This window comes from Orbicella faveolata, unplaced genomic scaffold (genome assembly GCF_042242905.1).
Source record: "Orbicella faveolata isolate gen_17 unplaced genomic scaffold, um_ofav_v1 contig_47, whole genome shotgun sequence".
NCBI classification, from domain to species: Eukaryota; Metazoa; Cnidaria; class Anthozoa; order Scleractinia; family Merulinidae; genus Orbicella; species Orbicella faveolata.
In genome coordinates, this window is record NW_028301577.1 from 20,203,103 (window position 1) to 20,218,721 (window position 15,619).

The 15,619-nt window shown below is 38.5% G+C and overlaps 1 protein-coding gene across 2 annotated transcripts; it reads right to left on the reverse strand.

The window, feature by feature from the left end:
• Positions 1 to 1,561: 1,561 nt before the first annotated feature.
• LOC110047599 (intraflagellar transport protein 22 homolog) lies at positions 1,562 to 14,760 on the reverse strand. 2 transcript variants are annotated; one of them, XM_020753343.2, is made up of 9 exons: positions 14,670 to 14,760; positions 13,644 to 13,706; positions 12,921 to 13,187; positions 5,422 to 5,495; positions 5,166 to 5,248; positions 4,908 to 5,000; positions 3,669 to 3,767; positions 2,452 to 2,552; positions 1,562 to 2,120 (listed from the first exon to the last, which is right to left on the reverse strand). In XM_020753343.2, exons 1-9 carry the CDS (start codon positions 14,701 to 14,703, stop codon positions 1,969 to 1,971), a joined length of 966 nt encoding a protein of 321 aa, XP_020609002.2. In that variant the 5' UTR covers positions 14,704 to 14,760; the 3' UTR covers positions 1,562 to 1,968. The 2 variants fall into 2 exon arrangements, with proteins under 2 accessions (XP_020609002.2, XP_020609001.2); XM_020753342.2 differs by lacking the exon at positions 14,670 to 14,760 and having other exon boundaries at positions 13,644 to 13,773.
• Positions 14,761 to 15,619: the final 859 nt, after the last annotated feature.

The window sequence follows — 15,619 nt, forward strand, 5'->3', positions numbered from 1 at the left end:
CACCAATGGTAAAGTTGGAATTAAAGAACGAAATTGGCAACAGAACTGAAGACAGAGTATAGAAAGGAACAGGGCTGGTAACACCAATGATTGGAAATTAGTGATAAACTGGTTAATTATCGAGAAAATGAAAGGGACCTGAAAGACCCACGAGAATCTCGCTGACCTCGCTGCGCGTATAGCTCAAATTCAATTTTCACCCTTAAGCCGTACCTTTTTGACGATGTCACGTTTTCCCTGGTTTTTTTTTTTGTTTTTTTTGTTTTTTTTTTTCCATTCACACAAAAACTAAGCCTCATCGCACGATTCATCATGGCGAATTTAGTAAATATGCGAAGTTTCATTAGCATCCGTTGCAAACTCATGAAAATATAAGACCTTAAACTTGCCAATTTTTACAAAGAAATGAATGACAAGGGACAGGGTTGTCCAAGGAAACCATACCTGTGACGTTGTTTGGATATCTGATCGTAATTAGCATACATTTTTACGATTACGACACCGCTGCTGTCTTTCTCTCAGTTTTCTCTTTAGTGTTAGTTTCGATTGAGAAGATATACCAAACACGAAAGACCGTGTATGACCACGTTTCTAAACAAACCAAACATCTCGAAGTTCGTCACGGAAAAATACTCCACTACGGGGTCGTTCTTTCAACTTTTGCCTCGGTGTTTTGAATTCGCTCAAGCACGGTCACTTGTGCTTGATATATTACTCCTAAAACCTTGACTCTTAACCTCTTAAAAGCTGCGACAATCAACCCCGCACCCCTTTTATGAGGGACGGCCATCAGGAATTGATGAGCATAACAGTAGCTTACAGTGTAGCCCTAAACTTCAAACTTGGTGCCAGGTGTTAGTAACATGACCCAACCAATGATTGAAAATACAAGATATTTATCCGATGACTGCTCAAATCCTTATTTCAGTTGTAAATTTGCATTTTAAAACAGGTGCAGGGTCTTTTGATGAGAATTTAAAGCCGAAAATAAGAAATTGACGATACGAATTTAAATTAATACCAAGTAATATATACCATGCAGAAAATAACGTTCTTTTTCTCCGCGTTCTGGCAAAGGACCTATTTACCAATGTCACCCACTAGAATCTCGCTGTGGGTAAATATAGTGCGTATAGATTCAATTTTCACGCTTAAGCGCTACCTTTTTGACGATGTCACGCTTATCCGCAAAAAATAAGTCTCACCGTACGATTTATCCAGCAGAATGAAGTAAATAAGCGAAGTTTCATTAGAATCCGTTGCAAAGTCATGAAAATGTGGGACCCTAAACTTGCCAGTTTTTACAAAGAAATGAATGACAAGGGGCAGGGTTGTCCAAGGAAACCATTCCTGCGATGTTGTTTGGATATCGGATCGTAATTAGCATACAATTTTACGATTATATTTTGTTACTTTCTCTCTTTATTGTTAATTTAGAATGAGAAGATATATCAAACACGAAATAACGTTTACGTAACGTTTCACCCGCTTTCGAGGCTAGGTCACTAGGTTAAGGAACCTGTTTGTTTCAAAATTATGGCAAATGAAAACAGCCAGCTGATAAAACTGTTGCACATCAGTTTAATAATTAAAATCTTGGCATACAAAACAAAAGTTATTTACAAGGTCTGTCACTTATTTTACAAGAAACCGGACGAGATAGTCACGTGATACACAAACAACTTCTAACAAAAATCTTAGTTAGCCCGAGGGGGGAGGGGGGGGGGGACAGATGATCTTTCAAGCCTTCGCTCACTCCAAATAACATACATCAATCTTTTGAGAGAAAGTCAGTGATTTTTTTTTCACTTTAAAATCTCCTGAAGTGGCATGAACAAGCACTTTTAATTCCAGTTTGTATGTAACAGAATCACCTTAATTGACTAAATCGGTGTAACTAACCCTTTTTAATACAAGTCATAAATATCTCTTGGTCCTTTAAACAGTAATCAGCAACAGCCATTTGGGTCATGTGTTCATTATACTTAGTTCCTCCTGATCTCGTTTGTCGGTCCAGTTACTGATGACCTTTGCCAGAAAATTGTGAAATTCGTCTCTAACTGCTTCAGGTTCTTCGTCCAGATTTGTTTGCACGCAGGTTACTCTGGACAACACAGAGGCTGTGTGGAAGAGAATGGAATTTTTTTCTTAAATGTGTTACAATACATTTTCTTGCAACTAACAGGGAAATTCATGGTTCCAATCAATGCTACAAATGTACATTAAACTGAAACAACCATCGCCCCCCCCCCCCCAAACATTTTCTCAGATACACTTGCAATTTGCTGTTTAGGAGTACAAGTTAACTGCCTTGCCCAAGAACATGGGACAAGGACGTTGGCCAGACTCAACCCAAGACCTCTTGAACTACAGTCCAGTGCACTGGAAAATAAGTCACTGTGCCTTCCCAGTAAAAAGAAGCAAATATTTACATGTAACGAGTCATCTTACGTAGTTGTGTTCTTGTCGTATCAGCAGCTGATGGCCGGTGATGGGCAAACACTATGCACTGTGAATCCTTGAGCCCTTGGCTGTGTACAAATTGGGTGTACCTTTGAGATAAAAAAACAAAAACAATAAGGTATGGTATGGTACTAATAATTTGCATTTACCAAGAGACATGAAGCCCAGATGAGAACAAAGACATTGAACCATAACATCCCCAAACAGGAAAAAAAACTCACTCAAAGTTTTAGCTTGTGGGAATGGCAGGAAAGGTGAAGCCAAGTCACACTTGAGCATAAACTAACAGCTGACTGGGGTTAATTAATAGCTTATTTGACTTCCTTAGCAGGAGAAAGGACCAAGAACCTGAGCAGAGACAGCATCGGCTGCAGAAGATAGAGTAGCCTACAGCCCAATTCTCCACTAGGAGAACAAACAAATGATGTTGACTTACTTAGCCCAGGCCAGGACCAACCTGTTCTTATTCTTAACTCGTTCGCTCTGGACAGTCTCTTGCCAGCTGAGCAACCTTGATTACTGGTAATAGCATTGGCTGAATTGGGGGTGAAGCGCCCCCTTCCTCAACCCTCCTCTCATTCTTCTTTGTCTGGGAATGTTTTTTTCTAGGGCACTACACTGGACTCTCCTCACAACTTCTCCAGACCCCATTTCTAAATTTCCTTGACTGTCCCTGAATGCACATCATGCAAATTGATGCTAGAGCCTTGTCTACAAAATTACAGGTTAATAATACTGCTCTGTTTGGCTGTCACTGGAGGTGTTTTACACTAAGCTACATAAAGACAGTTACAACAATTTACAAAATAAATAGACAGTGACTACTTTATGCTTATGTACAGTAATCTGACACAAATGCTGACGGTTAGAGTGGGAAAACTTGACAAGAATTGTGTAAACCCTCACCACAGCAAATATTACACTTTTCTGTTTACATCAGGTTATGTAAACCTGAGCACACTTTTCTAAGTGAAACTTTTCAAAACCACCATAATAATTATTTTGATTTGGCGCCCTATGTGACTCTTTACTACAAAAAGGACAGACAGTCATAATGATAACTCAATGGAAAAAGAAGCGAAAATTTCTTCTTGTCCATCAGGCAAGAAATGGACAGAATCACCCAACTAAAAAATCCATTACCCCCGGCTATTGGACACAACTCTCTTTACATGCCGCGAGTTGTTTGTTTTTTTTTTTCTTACCAAGTCTCTAGTTCCTTGTCTTGGTTTGCTTGATCAGGATTGTAGACGATTAAAACTCCATTGGTATCCTTTTGGAAAGCTGCCCAACAAGTAGAAAACCTGACATAGGTACAACAGAGAAAGAAATTATGAGAAATTATCAGAGCACAGTCATATAATTACCAGTAAAAAATATAATTCAAAATTCCCTTTCACATTGTGATTTCAAAATATCACCAGGCCTGATTTGTCAGTATCTCACAATATTTATTCATTCATTTGCCTCTGCCACAAATTTTGCTCAACTTTGTCCAGTTCAGTGGTAAAATTTAAAAGCGTTTTCTGGCTAAAAGTATATAGAGAACACAAGCTTTTGACTGTCGTAACTAAAGTCTTCAACATTAGGCTTTTAGCCAGAGAACACTTTAAAATTTTACCATGACTCATCTTGGCTGCAGCCCTTCCAGATTTGCAGTTTAATAGTGCAGTAATGATGTGTCTATTTATAATTTTAGCTTAACGAGGGGGGTAAATAGGGGTATATAAATCTACCAATCCATGCCGTTTTTTCTCCCAATCCGTTGATCCACAAATACTTTCGTTCAAATCCAAAACCGCATTGTTTGAAAAACTTCTGTGGCGTATTTTCACTCCAACAATATGTAAGATGTTTGTTTTTAGTGCCATTCTTTCCCTGGGTGGGTGGGACAAAAGATCTATGATCCAAACTTCCTTTAGGATCCACAATCCAAACTAAAAGACAGGTAGAGTTCGGAGTCTAGGCCAAAATTCACAGCTGATCCATGATCTACCGTATTTGTAAAATTCGCTAATGATGAATCCGTTCAGTTTATCACAAAAGTCCGTAATCCATCGATCCACAAACCTATTCACCCCTCTCCATAACAGAGCTAATTGAGACACTCTAAATTACGGTTAATTGTAACCAAAAAATGGTAAAAAGTACAAAATCTACCTAATCTGAACTACATACAGATAGTAATCTACTGATAAGTATTTTAAAATCTACCCCCAAATATTTTCTCATCTATCTGATTTTAAGTTATGTACAGATTAAAATCTAATTAAAATCTGGCCATTTCAAAAATATGTCATGGCAAAAAATTCACAAATCTCACAGCATAAAACAGGTCATGAACTGCAGAGGCTGCCGCAGTGAAAGTTGACTCACAGTCATTTTACAGCAGTTAGAGGTTTTATTTAATTAAGCTTAATAAGCTTACTAACTAGTCAACTTACTTGTGGTTTCCACTACAATCCCACAACTCCACTTCACAATTTGCTGTTTTACCAGGAGATATTTCTATCCCGTTGCATTCAAACTCTAGTATCCTATCAAAATAAAAAAATTTCTAAGTTAAAATCAAGTTATAGATTGGAAAATTCAAAATCCTGCTTACGGTTTCCATGTAAACGTGTAAATAAAAGCTAAGTACACTGTAAGTAAGCACAAACTGAGAAATTGCAAATTAAATCTGTAAATTCGTCGCAGTTTACCTGACACCTTGCGTTGGATGATATTCTCCCCCTGAAGTTTCAGTGGCATCGGAAAGGAAATTCGAAATTACGGTTTTGCCACTCTGTAAAAATAGAGAAATTTGTTATCGGTAAATGAAACTCCTATCCGACATAGGCGCTTATCGTAAGTTCATTTCAATCTCATTTTCCAACGTTGAAAAACCACAAGACTGCTCTGAAATGTCCAGAGACAAAGAAAAATAGATCAAATAGCATTACAAACGAAGCAAGTTACCTCACAAGGTCCCAAAACTAGAATTTTTGCCTTGAACATTCCGAGATAGACTGTTCCTCTCTTCGCTTTTCGATCTGGAAAAGAAATTGCGGGAAGATTGGGGAGAGTCCAGCAAGGAACGCCTGGAATTTGTTGTCTGCTCCTGGAAAATGTTACGTTCGTCATTTTGCTAAGAAAAAGAGTTTTTGAGATCATCGTCATAAATTTTATTTACCCTCAAATTTACAGAATAGCATTACTGCTAATTTCTTTGAACTGCCTAATGTTAGAAAGTAGAAATACATGAAAGAAAAATTAGACCAAAGCGGATAAATTTATACAATATTACAAGACAAAATTAATTTAGAGAAGGTGTTTCAAAAACTCTGTTGATTTGGAAGTGCGTTCCAGCTCAAGTCTGCAAGTAATAATTAAATTATGTCATTATTCGTTATTTTTGAGGGAGGTATGGAAACAAGTCACCGCTTACTCCAGGCTGAGAATAGCATGCGTTACGTATTCATTAGCATGTATTAAATTAAAACATGCAGCTGTTTTACATAAAACCTTTTGTAAAAAAAAAAAAAAGAAATTCTTTCATGAAGGGCTTGAGTTCGTTATCGGCGAATCATTGTTATTTTTAACAGGCATATGAAGTGATCATCCAATTTTACTTAATTTCAATTCAGAGAATTGGTCAGAATTTTGTCAATAAATTGCTGAACTTATTTTTACAGCTGGCTTGCTTTTTTTTCCAGTTACAATTCACAGAAACAAATTAAAGGTGAACAAACCGGCTCTTGCAAGATTTTTGAGCATTTTAATGCAATAAAAAAGCTTTAATAAGTCAGAAGAACGGACTTATAATTTTGACCGGCAACTTACCTACCAGCTGAAAATAAACTGAAAAATTTAACCGAAATTGACAAAGGATGTGTTTACATTGCTGATTCAGCTCCGGTCCAAAACAGACTAAACAGATGGATTAAAAAAAAGAAGTAAAGTAAATACAGCATCTGTATAACATTACCATGACAAAGAATAAAGTCTTTCCAGTTCACGTCTCTAAGATTTTCACATGACAAAGACTAATGTAAACTGGGCTGCTTTTAAAATACTTAGTTTATGGATAGCTTAGAAATATAATTGATGACGTTTCTGTATATTTCTATACAATGACCACGATTTAGACTAATTGTGACAATTTGTACCTGGCTTTAAACGCTCAACAAATCTAGGTTTCATTTATGCCGTGATTTTACGTGGAGATTTCGGTACGATATACTGGCAAAAAGATAATTTTACCGCTGAAGGAGACAAACATTTGGAATACCTGTTTTCTTTCGCCGTCGGTTCACCGGATGTCCAGACACCGTATTCGATTTGCTTGACATTTTTTCCTTCCTATCGATGTAAGATGCTTCAGAAATGAAAATTTCAACCGTCGCGATCAATTGAAGGATTAAGCCGATTTTCGTGTGTTGTTGGCGAACGACAATTTTAATTAAAAGTTACTGCCGGGTCCAGACAAGATTGAAAAAAAAAGTTTGAATAATGAATGAGTAAACGTCCTCGACTTCCTACCACATGCTTCAAAGAAAACAAACAAAAAAGAAAAAAAACCAGCAGGAGTTAAATAAATGCAGGAGCCGAAACTACAACTGGGAACTGAAACGGTTTGAATTAAACTATGTGCATTATTAATGAGCTTGGTCCCGTTGTAGTCGGCAGGTTTCGTCCAACTCTCGAGAAGCCCACGAAGAGTTTCCGATTCCTACTATCCAATCAGAGAAAAGCGCGAGCACTTACGAGAGCCCCGATTCCAAATCGGATTTCATGTTGCTTAGCAATTCCAAAGAAGACGACTGTTGCTCAGTCAGTTATTGAAGAAAGGGATTCTGATTATTGTTCCAAACAGCAGGAAATAATGATTCTTTGAGAGACTGCATGACTGTAATTCTGAACTTACAAGCTGAAGTAAAAACTGTTTCCTAATGAATCAGCCTAATTTTAGGTATATAATCTGTATAATATATCAGAAAACCTTCCTTTTATTTTGTAGTCTTGAAGAGAACATATGCTCGAAATATAAATATTTCGAAAATCGCGAAGTGTTGCTGATATGTTCGAGGTGTTAACGACGCAAACTGTTCTCTAAAAGACAACCAGTAAACATCAAAGCTACAATAATTTAGCGGCAAGTTTACAGATTGAACTATTATTGTAAACATACATGGCTCAGTGCCAATGTTATCAAGAAGGAAAATGAGGAAAATGAGGATTTTTTTTTGTCTACTAGAAATCCAACATTGTACTATTCGATATAATTAGGGTAGAGTTAAGAGGATTGTAGAAAAGATTTCCCCAGTGTAAAAAAGATCTAGTCGCTCTGCAGTTCGAATGACTGAACTATTAAACGGAAGCGTTTGAGTTTAGTATATAAATAAATCGCAAACCTACCGGTTGTCGACGATGATGCATAAGACATCTTTCGCGACCTTTAACTTTGCAGTTTAGTGGAAGTGTATACTTATGAACTGAACTCAATGACTTCGCTTTTAGAAGCCTGAAGTCTTTCAAAATTTATCAGTACCGTGAACTAAATATATCGACAAAATACCGCGAAGGAACATCTGCTGCAGTCACTTTGTAAGACTGATTATTTGCCCGCGTCTAAAAAATATATGACTGTTTCTGGTAGTTTATTTACGATTGTCAAATCTTAATAGCAACCTGGCTTGGGACAATACCAGTCCGGCAGGGGCGGTGCAATCTGTCATTAAGATGAAAAACGAGCTCGTAAGATAAAAAAGAAAGAAAATAAATTAATGAAAACTTTGGAATAAAAATGAAAGTTTTCCCTGCCGTTGATTACAGTAGAGAGGATCAATATAGTCGTAAATGTCAATTCTAATTTGGATTTTAAACTCTGCACTTTACACAAATGTTTTCCCACGCATTAATTGTTAGGAAGTCTGTCTGTCGAGTTTACTCTCGGGGAGAAGGGCTACTCCCTTGTATGGGCTATATAGGTATGCGTGGTCCCAAAGGGTGTGGTTTTTGAGCTGGTTTGGTCTGAAAAATGGTATCGATTTTGATAATTTTGGTCTGAAATAGGCTATGTTTTTCACTCTGCTTTGGCATTAGGAATTTTTTTTTTTACAAGGAACTAATATTTTCCGCACCAGCACCAGCAAATTTGTAGCCTTTCTCAGACTCAAATGTTTGCGCAAATGGAAGCCATTTCTGGTTAGCTGCGATTATATATTAGAGCCGTGTAGAAATTTTAGAGGTCTGAAATAAGGTGTCGATATTTCGCTCAGGTCTGAAATAGTGTATGGACAATCTCAGATTTTGGTCTGAAATAAGTTAAGGGTTTCAAGGTTCGGCTTTACCAAAAACTTTGAGGATTATTCCGCCCCTCAGGAGTTTACATGGATTTCCATGTGACTGACGACAAACACTGAACAGTGAAGACATGATTGATCATCGCAGTGATGACAGCAATGATAAAAATGTCTTCATATCTTTCTCCACAGTTCAAATATATGATCTTTGATATATTCACTTGTAGAAACTGAACTGGGCGTTTTTATGACGTGTTTTTTCCACTACAATGTGCTATCTTTGACAGTTAATACAAACATCTCTAGTCTGAACATTTATTTCCCAAGCCACAGGAAAGACTTGCTCACAAGTCGGGCCGCGAAATCCATAGTCGCATGTTCTTACTTACTTCCGGAAACCCACAAAAAAATGACAAAATGCTCAACTGATCAGAAAACAATCAGAACAATCTCAACAATCAGAAAAAATGCTGAACTGATTTCCATGTTTTGATTAACTAAACCGTTCCCTGGAAAACGAACCCTTAGAAATAAAGATTTCGTGGTGGCGGACGGCGTGCACACAAACTCCGATAGTGGCTACCGTTTTCGGCGCTCGATTAACTTCCTCTTCAGCATGTTCGGTGCGTACTCCTTGAAAAATGGCCGCTACACCCCTGAAAGCCTACGTTTGTGGAAAATCTCAATTCTGTCAATCTAGTAATTGCTTGGCGGCATTGTCAAAATTACATCAATAAAGATCAATTGGTCAATTTTCTCTGCACTTTGTAAAAGAGAGTGCGAGTGAGCGCTCAAGTGGATGGGATGGTGAATGATGGATCCACTGCATGTGCAGCTGGCAAATTATTCTTTTATTTCTTCCTGTTTCTGGGTGTAGACTGACCTCTCAGAAGTGAAAAATTTGCCGGAGTCCCGCGTAACAGGGGCAAAATTTATGGAAAAATGCAGAACGAAAACCTGCTGTTTATCCTTCCTTTCGCGAGATTTAATCAGGCATAAAGACAACATTACCGACTGCTCACTGGGAAGGGCACATTCTGGTTCCCAGACCACGCGCTATCGCTCTCCGTTCGCCGACGTCGCCGACGACTCAACTGAGCGAACGTAAGACTCTAAGGGATTAGAATGGGAGGCCTGAAGTTCCAGTAGTCATGACATAAGTACGAACTATTCTGAGCCAATAATCTCGATAGACGTTTCCACAATATGCGTTTGTGTCGGAACTGGTAACCTGAACGTTATGGCAGCTAGAAGTCAGGAAATAGCCCTTGCTCGAGGGGCAAATGTTCTGCACAGCTTTGCGCTCCTTTTATCCACACTCCCTCTCCGCTGAACACCTTCCTCTCAGGCTACAGCTACTGAGAGTTTTTAGCGGACGTCTTAAGAGCTGAAATCTTTTAGAAACAGCTGTTTAGTCTTGTAGGCGAGATCTAGATCGAGTTTCATTCTCACAGCATGGTTCTGTCTGAATTAGTATGGCTTTCCGTTCATACAGTCGAGAAACATCTTTTTGTCAGCCATGTTATTTCTCATCTATGTGTGGCCGCCCTGATCCAGGTATCTCGAGTCGGTCACAGTTTGTCCACCTTCTCTCGAAACAGAGAGCGGACCTCTTGAATTCGGCTAGCCATTTGCTAGGCTTTCCTGCCGCTCTCTCAAGTCCGCTCTATGTTACTCCCCTTTGGGGGAGGAGCGCGGACTCTTTTTCCGAACAGCAGCTGGTAATCGAGCCTAGCCATTAAACCGAGGAAGTTGTCACATTTTTCGATAACAAAAGGTGCATTTATCGTTCTACGAAGAAGCTAATATGCGTTATATGCGTGATGTTGGTCAGTCAATTATTTCATGTCCGTTCCGCCATTATTATTATTACTATTTTTGTTTTCATGCTTATATTAAAAGGTATAATATTAACAAAAGAGGCTCGATGAATAAGCGCCGCTAACAGTCCAATATTGCGGACTGTTATTTTCTCTTCATAAAAAAAAACCAAATATGTTTACGAATCGAACAATTAAACCAGCAACGATTGCGCATTCTATAACAGGGCTGTTCCAAAACTGAAAATGTTTACGAAACACATTAGCGGTGAATTTGTTTAAGAGTGAATTCTTAATTTACTTAAGGGTGACATAATTCTATTTAGGATTAAACCACTTTTCATTCGATGCGTTTTTCGTCGGTGTTTTTCTTTGCAAAAAAAAACTCTACCTTAATAACTGTTAAACGCGATGATATGTTTTTCTTCTGATTACGTGAAGTATATAAAGGAGCCACAAAACCCAAATTAAATGGTTACATGTGAAATTTTCTTGGAAATAATAACTCAGGCCAGCTGCGCCGCTTTGCCAAATTAAAAAAAAAAATTGCTTTTAAATTTCGTCAAGGTAACAGTCATAGATTAGGGTATCAATTCAAATTTCCCTGACGGACTGACTGCTTTTAATGTCATATTCTTTTTGCTATATGTTGTTTTCATTCGACGGTCTGTAGAAAAGACGATCGATTCGAATCACACAATTGCTAGTAGTTTTAGCCCCCTTCGCTAGATCGATCGATTTTCGAACGATTTTAAGAAATATAGCGCGGGAAATATAATTGGCCATGTTTTTAGATTTTAGTTTAATCTTCGCGGGCTAATGAAATCTTTTTAGCTTCTTTTCGGATCATAAGATCAATTAAATTCTATATTTTTTGGAAAATTCTTCCATCTCAGTTCAGCCGCTAGCTACAATACAATACTAAACACCCGTCGATCGAGTAAAAATCCGATCGCAAAACGCGACCATTTTACAATTATTCCAACGCAGAATCTAACTTACCAGCATTATTTGACTCTCGATTGTGTTTGTTGCTTCGTTTTGATCTTCCAACTGGGCTTTGCGTTTCTGCTCTGCTCGCTGACCGAGCTGAATGTTTTGGTTTTAGGCTGCTAGCTGGCGGTTTTGCCGACATAACGAAACCCGAACTAGTCCGTTCAAAATTAGCGTTATTTGTGAATGAATATCAGGTGTACTAAATATGCAAGTTCTACCACGACCGGCTTTTGACATTTGCGTTTTAAGTTAGTCAACTTAATTTCATCAAACATGATCGGTACAATATAATGGCATTCGTCAACCCCTCGGCCACAACAGTTTTTTGTGGCATTTTATCAGTTCTGTTTACCAATATTTAGTATTTGTTTAAAAACCATATCACCGAAAGCCAATAGCAGACCTAACATTCGCGTCTCAAAACTATATTTGTTTTTTTTTATTCAAGAGCCATCGGTCATTCAAGCGAATTTATGCAGAAAGAAAGGAAAACTATGTTTGCACACTACGTAAATGTCATATTTATAATTTACTTAAGTCCTGCGGGGACAGACTGACTTACCTTTAATAAAATTACTCATTCCAATTAAATTTGGTCAAGGAAAGCAGTGCTTAACATTATACGACTCAAACGATGGAAGAGCTTTATGCCATTGTTTTAACTAACACGGGTCTCCATAGCATTCAAATGGCATGAAGCGGTTAGAAGGTATTTTTTGCACTAGAAAATTTTCCATCTGGACGTGTTTGTGTGTGTGTGTATATTTTTTCCTCCGTATAACATGCTTTTTGTTTGGCTTACTGACTCGTCACCCCCTAAAAAGTCAAAAGGTCCACCCCTTAATTCTTCCATTTGCCCTTCCCCCTAGATAGGGTGCAGCTGCTTTTCGGCATTTGGCAGTCAAGCACGCGCCTCCGTCTAGCAACTGAAGCTGCGCGTCTCACTCAAAAACCTAGACGTCTCGATTCGGAATCAACCCAAAGGAAGATGAAACGTACGTTGGCCTTATTCCCAATGTAATGCCTTTCAAGTTATTTTAAGACCTCAGGTACCCAGTTCCTCCGCGGGTAATGTAATCATCATGCACGTTGTGTTGGATGAAAATGCATCTAAAACGGCTTGGGTTCTCCTCGCGAGCAAAGCATGGCGTCCTAAGATTGGCTATTTCTAGACCCTCCTGGGAAATCCGAAACTGGGAGTGATCTAAAAATAACTTTAAAAGGATTATCTTGGTAATAAGACCTCTCTTATCCTTCATTCTATCTTGAATCGATCATATTAATGATTAGTCTCCCGCGCCCCACATACGCACAGGCAGCGGACTTCCGTACGGCGCCAGCGCATGCTACACAGTACCTTCTGATCTTTGCCTCAAGCGCATTTCTTCCTCGATGATTCGGCTGCTTTCGGACTGACGGCGCTGATCTTCATAAATTCGGCTGGTTAAGGATTGACGTCGCTGCTCTTCGTGAATTCGGCTGCTTTCGGATGGACGTCGCTGCTCTTCGTGAATTCGGCTGCTTACCGATGCACGTCTTTGTTCTTCGTGAACTTGGCTGCTTACGGATGAACGTCGTTGTTCTTCGTCAATTCGTGTGGTTGATTGACGTCGATTTACGGATCCTAGGAGAGGCAGTAAAAATTGAAATAGCTTGTCGGGACAGGAGCAACCTCGTTCTCAAGGCCTTTTCCTTGAATTTTGGAAGGGGCACCCCTTCATAAAAATGCAGCAAGGGACCGCAAACGAAAATGCTGCTGGCATACGTAGGATGTGCAAAAGATCTATGCTAATTAAATTTATGCTAATTAAGATCACATATCTAAACATCGTCATGGTAGTTTAAACTTGATAAATTATTAATGAGTGTTCTTTATATCCTTGGGTTTTCTTGATATCCTTAAGATTTCTCTCCAGAGATTATTTATACCCACTATGACTAAAAACGTTCCAGTCATTCTCTCGCATCCCTTATATTTCTCATATATATCAACGAACTTTCCCATATACTCTTGGGGTTTTTCTTATACCCCCAGGGTTTCTATATCAGGGAGGTTTTGCATGCGTGATTATCCTCTCACCCCCAGTATTCGCGGCGCTGCTCCTTCGGCGTCGAGGGACATCTTCTGTGTGAAACGGACGACCTGGGAGAAAGTGTATGAGATCATAGGGATGTAAATATCCCTCACCGTTCATGGAAGTTGAACTGAGCTATTTTGTGTGAAAGGTAGTTCGAGAAAATCGTCGGGATCAAATAATAAGTTATAGTCAAAGTGATTTTACATACTTTTGCCAGCAAAGCTAGCAAGACTGTGCTTATAAATTCTGGTTAATTTGACTGCATAAAAAGCGTTTCAATTCCAAACTTAAGGCTCTAGTAAACGAGGAAATATTCTTACAAAGTCACTGTTTCCTACAATTGTCTCCTTCAGAAGCAAACGGGGAAGCAGTTGTTCAGTATGGTAATAAATTGTCTCTACAACTAAATTGAGGAACTATTTTTTGTCACTCGGAAACAAAATGTCGCCCAGTTCCTAGGCCTCGATATTTTGCCGCTGCCAACTGTGTTTGCGGTTATGTTCTCTATCTCGCAAAGTCACCTAGAAAAATTGACCTTGACTGGTCTGAGAGACAGCCACACAGGAACTATGCAAAAGTGAAAGTACGTGTTATAACAATATGCCAAGGAAAAATCTTGCAATAAATTTGACGAATCATTGCCTCTTCTTGTTAATCCCTTGTCTTTTAAAGAATATCTCATTTCTATTTTAGGTGGCGATGCTGATACTTGCGTTTATGAAACAGCTCTTGTTGCCTTTCCTTAAAAGCTTCTTTATTTATCGCTAAGAAACTCGCAATACTCTTTAATATTCGTAACAATGTTCATAGGGTTTTAACTGTTTGAAATTCTTGTGACCGATGACATAAATTTTAAATATCAAAATCGTTCACAGGATGATTTATTTTTTGTCCATTTTGCTTGTTCTTGGCACCTGGCTACAACATTGATCAGTAAAAATATTGTAAAAATATTCAGCCTTTCTACATGCTAGGCCAGCAAATAAGGTCACAAGATTTCCATTTACCAAAAATAACAAAGCACATACCGTTTGGAACATTCCCCGAAAGCTTTGGATCCATTTAACGCTCGTAAAAAATAGACTTGTAACCGGTGTGTTGCGTACGTAAATAACAAAGCCCAGGTAAAAATAAAGCCGATTAGTCGCTAAAGTTGAATGGTAACTTTAATTATATTTTAGGAGAAGGCTGTAATTTGCATCCATAATAAGGTAGAAGTGTCACAGGAATACATTTGTTTGAAAAGCTTGTGACGGAACAACAACAAACCATGAAAAGATTTTATCAGAATTAATAACGTTGTGTGCTGTAACGGGCTAGTCATTTCGATGTAGATTTGTCCGAGATATTGAGAATACACAAAGGTTTGATTAAAGTGACTTCGGCATTGACTCGTTAATGTACACAGACAGCGTGTCTACTTAAAGTGAAGTTAGCTCAGAAAACCATGTAGAGGCTGACGAACAATCTTACTGGGTTCTCTGTTACGAGGCTGGTCGACTGAGATGCGATGCCAAGGTTCTATTCCAAGAATTCAAGCACATTAGTTCAAGTAAGAGAAGAGGATAGCTGATGAGTAAATTGCTGGGTAATTAAATAAAAACGTGCGCCTCGACGAAGGAAAAGCAAAGGTCGAGATACAACATCTGAAAATTATATTCACCTACAGAAGAATGAATTAGATTTTTTCACATAAATTAACATCACCGCAAATAGCTTTGTGGTTATTTATTCCAAATCTGAGAAATCTCTAACAATAGCTAAATTGTAGGCTAAAATTTTCTTTCTTACGATTGAATAAGGCACATTTGACTTGCCGCAGGTGCAGACACAGCTGGTATTGATACTCGTTACCAAGGTCGCGCGGCGATTAGGAGAACATGAACTCCTACCCAGACGCTCTCGGTCATCCTTCATGAAGGGTAGCGATTAGTTATACCAGGAAAATTTAAGTAATTTTTCTGCTGTAAAAAAATCA